At 45.1% G+C, this 6,921-nt stretch overlaps 1 protein-coding gene across 2 annotated transcripts; it reads right to left on the bottom strand.

Moving 5' to 3' along the window:
- Window positions 1–1,039: 1,039 nt before the first annotated feature.
- On the bottom strand, window positions 1,040–6,698 carry Dmp1 (dentin matrix acidic phosphoprotein 1). Of its 2 annotated transcripts, XM_013350875.2 has the most exons (5): window positions 6,645–6,698; window positions 6,136–6,183; window positions 4,050–4,082; window positions 3,835–3,879; window positions 1,040–2,374 (listed from the first exon to the last, which is right to left on the bottom strand). In XM_013350875.2, the coding sequence occupies exons 1-5, from the start codon at window positions 6,696–6,698 to the stop codon at window positions 1,040–1,042; spliced, it is 1,515 nt and encodes a 504-aa protein (XP_013206329.1). The 2 variants fall into 2 exon arrangements, with proteins under 2 accessions (XP_013206329.1, XP_013206330.1); XM_013350876.2 differs by lacking the exon at window positions 3,835–3,879.
- Between the last annotated feature and the right edge of the window lie 223 nt (window positions 6,699–6,921).

The following is a 6,921-nucleotide window of genomic DNA, read 5'->3' as shown; positions in this document are numbered from 1 at the left end:
ATTGGAAATGTTTCAAAAATAAGGATTGTCTACCTTGAATATATTCTAGTAAACAAAGGCACCATAATAAATAAGCACACAATTCCTTGGGGTATTATTATCTTTATTACAAAACAAATACTTTTCCATGAGGTAATACTTCATTCAATAGCATTTGAGAAAAAAAAAAACAAAAAACAAAGAGAAAGAGTCCAGCCCTATGTACAGAATTTTGCTATGTGCAACACATATAAAAGACTCGGGGTAGTTTGGAAAAAATAAAGCTATTTTTATTTTTAAATTATTTTTTCCTCCTAACTCCCCGCCAAATTTTCCATTTCATCATCAATAAGGCACTGTTTACAGAAGGCCCACAAAAATCACTGAATGGGGTAAATTAATTGGGAAAAAAATATTTATCCAAGATATCCCACTGGGCCTTGGTTTGAGAGTGCTTTTACAAACCAAACATTTTACTGGATACGATTTAATAATGGTTATCTCAAGAATAGATAGAATTATGTTGTCTTCAATGGAGAATCCTAGGTAACCCTGCAACTCCAGTCCTTGCGGCTGTGAAACCCTCTCGTTCTCCTAAGCGAAGCTGGTCCCCCTTGCTGAGCCGCCATGCACTCTGCACAAGCCTCAGCACGGCAGCGGCTCCCTTCAGTGTCCCCTCTAATGTTTTCATTTTGCATATCTCTCCATAGGCTCCTCGGGAGCAAAACTCAGCCTGAAGCACCTTTCCGTCCCAGGGACCTAGTGCTGTGCCTAGTACTTAACAGAACCCCCCAAAACGGTCGGGCTAGTGAGTCGGGGCTACTGGGCGCACACATCCCTATGTTCACGTTTACTGTGTGTGTTCATGCCACGTTACTCAAACTTCTAGGGAGTGGGTGACTCGCTAGGACAGTGTAGTATTAAACAGTTCCTCACGGAAAGAAATGGCCCTGGTTTTACTTCTGACCAAAACATCAATAAGTTATAGTTGCAGTGAACTCCCTACTCCTGGGCCCCCAAGACTCCTTCCTGTGAGAGCCATTTCTTACGCAAGCTAATGCTAGTAGCCGTCTTGGCAATCATTGTCGTCTCGGTCCCCGATGGGTTTGTTGTGGTAAGCATCGACCATCAGTTTCCTGCTGTCAGCCTCCATGTTTTTGGGATGGCTGTATTCCTCGCTGCTTGAAGCATTCTCTACAGAGTTACTCTCTTCTTTGGATCTGCTGCTGTCCCGAGAGTCGCTGTCCCCCTCTTCCTCAGAACGGCTGTCCTGCTGGGACTGGCTCTCCTCGCTCCCGCTCTCCCTGGAAGCGCTCTCAGACTGGAGGCCTTCCTGGCTGGAACTGTCCCCATCCTGGGCTGACTCCTGACTCTCCTCTGAGAGTCTGAGGCTCTCACTGGACTGACTGTCAGCTTGCTCCTCTGTGGACTGGCTTTCTGAGCTGGAGAACGTGTTCAGGCTGTCCTCCTCGCTGGACTCGCTGTCTTCCTGGTCTCCCATCTGACTAGTGTTATCTGGGTTGTCGCCCCTGGACTCCCTGTTCACCCCCTCCTGAGACTCGCTACTGCTTTCCTGGGATGGCCCGTCAGCCTCCTCGCTGGACTCGCTGCTGGGGTCTTGTCCCTCTGCACTGTCTTCCTGGGACTGACTCTCGGCTGTGTCCTCCTGAGACTCGCTCCTGCTTTCCTCCTTGGAGGCCGTGTCCTCTGTGGAGTCGCTCTGGGTTTCCCTGCTATTGCCATCAGCGAGCTCACCTCCATCATCTTCCGTGGAGACCTGGGACCTTCTAAAGGACTTGCTGCTTGACAGTTCCACAGATTGGCTGTCATCTGAATCCTGCGTGCTCCTGAGCTCATGGTCCGCTTTTGATTCTTTGGACCTGATACCGGCGCTGCTCATTCTGGAGTTGCCCCGAACGCTCCCGGTACTTTCAGGGTCATCACTCAGCATTCCTGCATCATCGAACTCAGAGCCGTCCCCGTGGCTACTCTCGCCCTCGCTGCCACCTCCTACCCAGCGTTCCTCACTCGCACTGTCCTGAGTGGAGTCACCTGCCTCACGCCGGTTGTCTGCCTCCTCCTCACTGCTGTGGTCCCTGCTGTCACTGGGGGCATCTTGGGCATTGTTTTCCTGAGAGGTGCTGTCTTCACTGGATTGTGTGGTGTCTGCAGAGTCCTCATCACTGTCCAGTCTGGAGCGTCCTCTCCATTCAGGCCCTGGGCCATTGTCCTCGTCACCAAAGGTGTCATCTCCACTGTCATCTTCGTCATCTTCCTTATCAGCTTCTGTCCCCACACTCTTAGGGAGACCACCGGCAGGTCTAGAAGCAGACTGGTTACTGTCAGTGTCCATGTCCTCTTCAGACTCAGTGCTGTCACTGGGCTCGTCATTTGCCTGAAATCAAGGTAAACAGCTCTGGTCAGTGTCCAGGAGCTGATGGAGAGGGTACTCTCTAGAGGGGGCTCTGTCTGCCTTTCCTCGTATGTTCTCACATCAGGTCAGAACTTAAATGAGGAGGGAAGAACGATTGACACTCAACTTCTCTGTCTGTCTGTCTGTCTGTCTGTCTATCTATCTATCTATCTATCTATCTATCTATCTATCAATCATCTATCTATCCCTATCATCTATCTATCTATCTATCTATCTATCTATCTATCTATCTATCTATCTATCTATCAATCATCTATCTACCTGTCTATCTATCTATCATCTATCTTTATCTACCTATTAACTATCTAGTATTATTTATCTATCATCTATCATTATCTACCTGTTATCTATTTATGTATTATCTACTGTCTGTCTGTCTGTCTGTCTGTCTGTCTGTCTGTCTGAACAGTGTTTTATCCTGTAACCCATGCCGAACTTGGACTTGCTGTGTTGCCCAGGCTGGAGTTAAACTTAGGGTGATCCTCCTGCCTGAACAGGCATGAGCCACTGTACCTAGCTACTTTTTATTTTGTACGACATATCCCTCAATGCTGCAACCCTACCCTGCCTGGTTAATTATACATCACACCTTTCTCAAGCAGCCGTTTCTTATCCTCCCTTGAGAAATGACAGAGCGCCAAGTCGAGAAATCATGAATCCTCTCCTAAAGGGTTTTTCCCCAAAGGTTATGGTATTGAATCTCTCTAACAATCTTTGATGAATATTTAGCAGATAAGGATAAGCAGGCTTGGCCCTGTGGAGGGTACAAAGCGGGTCTGTACTGCAGAAAGAACCACAACTCTGCATCACATGACTGCTTGAGCATAGTGACCGGACAAAGCTTGGGACAGCACTCAGTGGAAGAGCCCTCGCTTTCCTAGTATGAGATGCTGGCTTTGATCCCCAGTGCACACACATGATGCTTTTAAATAAAAGATATTAGCTTTCTGGCTCTCTTCTCCCCCAGGATCACATTGGGACTGTCTTAAAGAGACAGGCACTCCTAAAGTAGTTGTTTTTATTAAGGTCATAACTTATGTAACATATTCTCTCTGTGTCTCTGTCTCTGTCTCTGTGTGTGTGTGTGTGTGTGTGTGTGTGTGCGCGCGCGTGCACGCGAGCGCATGTGTTTTAGTTGTTGGTTTTTCCCCCTTATTTTGTCTCTCCCTCTTTTTTTTTTTTTTAACTAAGGGACATTTAGGGACACAATGTCTCCGGTGATAAAAAGGGAATGAACAGCATGTTCACATTTGAATTTTATTCTCTCACTTTTCCTTTTTTATTTTATGGGATTGTTTATCCCGCATAACCAATGGTTAGAAAATATTATATTTAGAACTGCTGCCAGGTAATTTAATCGCCCATGATTTTCCTTCAATTCCTAAGCAGCCAGAGAGGCCAAGGGAGCCTTGTTTAATTACCTGTTCCTCTGAGCTAACTTTACTCTCGTCTGATGACTCACTGTTCTGAAAGAGAAAAGAATAATGTTTATTTTTCTTTTGTAATTCCCAAGAGAAAATACGATACACATCACTTGCTCAACATTTATTTTTACTACTTTTAGAATGGCGAAGGAGGAGAGGGTATTAAAGTTACTTTATAAGACATTTATGACAGAAATAAGTAAAATAGTTACCGTAGGTGGTGGTGGTGACTGAGCCAAATCACCCTGCGTAAAGGAAGAAAAGTCAGTTATTCTTCGGAAGTGGTTATGCTACTGCAAATATTTAGAATAATTTCAGGTGATTTTTAAACTTGAAGGTATCATACTTTTGTATTATGATAAAATGCCTAACATCTGAGGAGAAATAAGTAATAACTTGAGATATGTGTTGAAATAAAAATGAAAGATTTCTGTATTTCTGACATTTCACCCAGTGAGGCTGCTCTGAAGTTGGCTGCCCCTACAACAGAAGGAAACGTAATATAGAACAACATTAGTCGCAGTTAGCTTGCTGCTTCCTGATGCTGGCCTTAAAAAGAGCCATGCTGGCATTGACAGTCATGTGTCCAGGGAACTCTTAAGGCTCAGGTGATCTGGAATGCTGCCTGGATACAGAAGGTAGGCAGCTCTCTTCGGCTGACTGACAGTTCCTTATTCATATATGAAGAACATTACAATGCGGTGCGTGATACCACACTGTGGCTGTGAGAACAGACCCAGCCCACAGCATGGGAACATCTTTGCTGTTGTTCAGTATGACATAATAATCCAAATAAATAATCCATTTTGAGTATTTCCACCTTGCAAAATTCAAGAATATATAAAAGTGAATAGAGAAAGCCGCTAAGCCCTTTGTGGAGTTTGCAGAGGAAAATGACATCAGAGGCAAACATTAAATGTCATTGAAACAGTCACCCTTGGGTTTCTTTCACTTTCTCCAGTCTCAGAAGCCTGAGAATTGGTAAACACATTCTGCCCTGTCCCCCGACCCCACCATCTCTGCTCTTCGCCTTTTCCTTCAACACGAAAAAGTCCTATGTGACACACCCAAGGCACTACACAGGAAAGGGGACAATTGTTAATGGCACGTCTTCCACCTGCCTCTCAACAGTGCTAGTCTGCGGAATCTCAGAGAAAGAGCTGCGAACAGTTGTCTTTGCTCCATGGTGCGACAAGCAGGCCCAGGTGCAAATTACCCCGGCCAGCAACTACTGAGAATTAGCAGCCAGAAGAGAGCAAAGCAATGGTGCTTTTCTCATGACGTCAGAGCAAGAAATAACCTGTACGTCTCTGTTTAAATGAGAGAGATTTACAGCCAATGGACAGAAAGTCCACAGTGTGTCCTGCAATGCCTATTCTCACCCTACGCAGGGGCGGGACCCAACTCCAGGCTTCCAACTTTGTTTAGTAAGTACTAAGAGCGTTGGGCCTAAGCTGCATCCTATGAAAAAGCCACCAAGAAGCAAAGCAATGAGCACCGCTCTCTGAGGTAGTGTTTAACCTTGGCCTGCGGTGCCAGTGGCGAGAACGGCAGACCTCCTGGCCCTGGCTCCTTTCTTGACCCGTCAGCCACAGTGTCAGAAACTTAAGGTCTCCCTCTACCGTTTAGTAAGCATATAACCTGGACAAACAACATGAATCCCTGTGCCTCCATTTCTGCTGAGTACATAGCAGAAATAAAATACGCCTAGTTCATTGTGCCGATAGGAAAATGAGAAGTGGGGTTCATAAGAAATAGAACTCTGCCTGGCAGTGGTTCCTGAGTGACTGGCGGTTGGCCACTGGAGTGACTGAGAGCTCAGCACCCAGTGGGCATCGCCATCGTAAGGCCTCTAGAGTGACTGAGAGCTCAGCACCCAGTGGGCATTGCCATCGTAAGGCCTCTAGTATCTTTTCATCGTAAGGCCTCTAGTATCTTCTCATTGTTCTTGCCTCATTTCTGGCTTCTCTTCTCCTGACTTCTAGACAGCTCTTGTTTGCAGACGTCAAGTTTCGGTCTCTCCAGAACTCTGGCTCATGTTAGTCATCCCCCCGTACCACGGTACCCGTCAGTATAAGAATGTAACTAGAAAAGGTTCCCTCAATCCAATTGCACTGTGTGGGAATCGAAACATTATTTTCTTACATGAATTAAAAGTCATAGTTCTTACTACTTAGAGCTTAGGTATTTATAAACTCTTCATTGATCAAAAATTTTATCATTTGCCATTGAGTCAACTAGGTTATACTAATCACTATTAAAATTGAAATATTTCAGAGCATTTTATTTTCTACTCACCATCCACTCTTCCGAGCTCTCGGTTTCAGTATTTTGATATCTGGCAACCTGGAAAGAAGAATATACACAATAAACCTACAGGGAAATTCTCAAGGCAGCATTTATTAACCCTTTACGTGCTGGGGCAATGAGAGGTGACTGTTAACCTATCTTAGGACCACGTGGGGGCCTTGCTGAACTTCTATGTCCATTCTTTGAGAATCTGGGTCGTGGGTCTGAGGTAGGATTGAAGAATGCGAATTTCTAACAGAGCCTAGTTAGTGTGATTCTGGGACTCGGTGTCTCTCTGAAGACCACCGCTCTAAGGGCGAAGGTGAGAACAACAGTCGTAAGAACGGAAGTAACCTGAATAAGGAATAACTTGGCCAGTGTTTAAAGAAGACAGCCTCCCAAACAAACGACTATGACCCTTGTCTTACTGAAGCATGCACAACCAACTGGTTCAAAGTCACTGAAAGCGATGCTGTTTCCAGTACACACAAGGATAATATCTCTACCATTGTACTTACTGGGAGAGCACAAGATAATCCCCAGAGGAACATAAGTAGGATACCGGTCTTCATATTTGGATGTGATTCCTCTACCTGTAACGAAAGTCATGGATGTTTCACTTCAGAATACAGAAACCAGGGTGCTTTTTGCTTTTACCTTGTTCTCTATCAGAAAAACAAAAAACAAAAACAAAAAAAGAGCCTCTTAAATATGTTCCTCTTCTGATGAATGACTAGAGAGAGAATGCATACTGCACCTCTATGGAGGAATAGCATTTGACCATAAAACAGAACG

The sequence above is a fragment of the Microtus ochrogaster genome, linkage group LG1 (genome assembly GCF_000317375.1).
Source record: "Microtus ochrogaster isolate Prairie Vole_2 linkage group LG1, MicOch1.0, whole genome shotgun sequence".
Taxonomy (NCBI): domain Eukaryota; kingdom Metazoa; phylum Chordata; class Mammalia; order Rodentia; family Cricetidae; genus Microtus; species Microtus ochrogaster.
Note: the sequence above shows the minus strand (reverse complement) of the source record. Positions and strands in the feature narration are given on the sequence as shown.

What these genes read in the sequence shown, in the direction of transcription:
- Dmp1 (XM_013350875.2), bottom strand. Translation starts at nt 6,698, where the DNA reads ATGAAGACCGGTATCCTACTTATGTTCCTCTGGGGATTATCTTGTGCT. An exon ending in GATTATCTTGTGCTCTCCCA is followed by an intron (nt 6,184 to 6,644) that starts GTAAGTACAATG and finishes TCTTCTTTCCAG; the next exon opens with GTTGCCAGATATCAAAATAC. An exon ending in AGTCACCACCACCACCTACG is followed by an intron (nt 3,880 to 4,049) that starts GTAACTATTTTA and finishes TTTCTCTTTCAG; the next exon opens with AACAGTGAGTCATCAGACGA.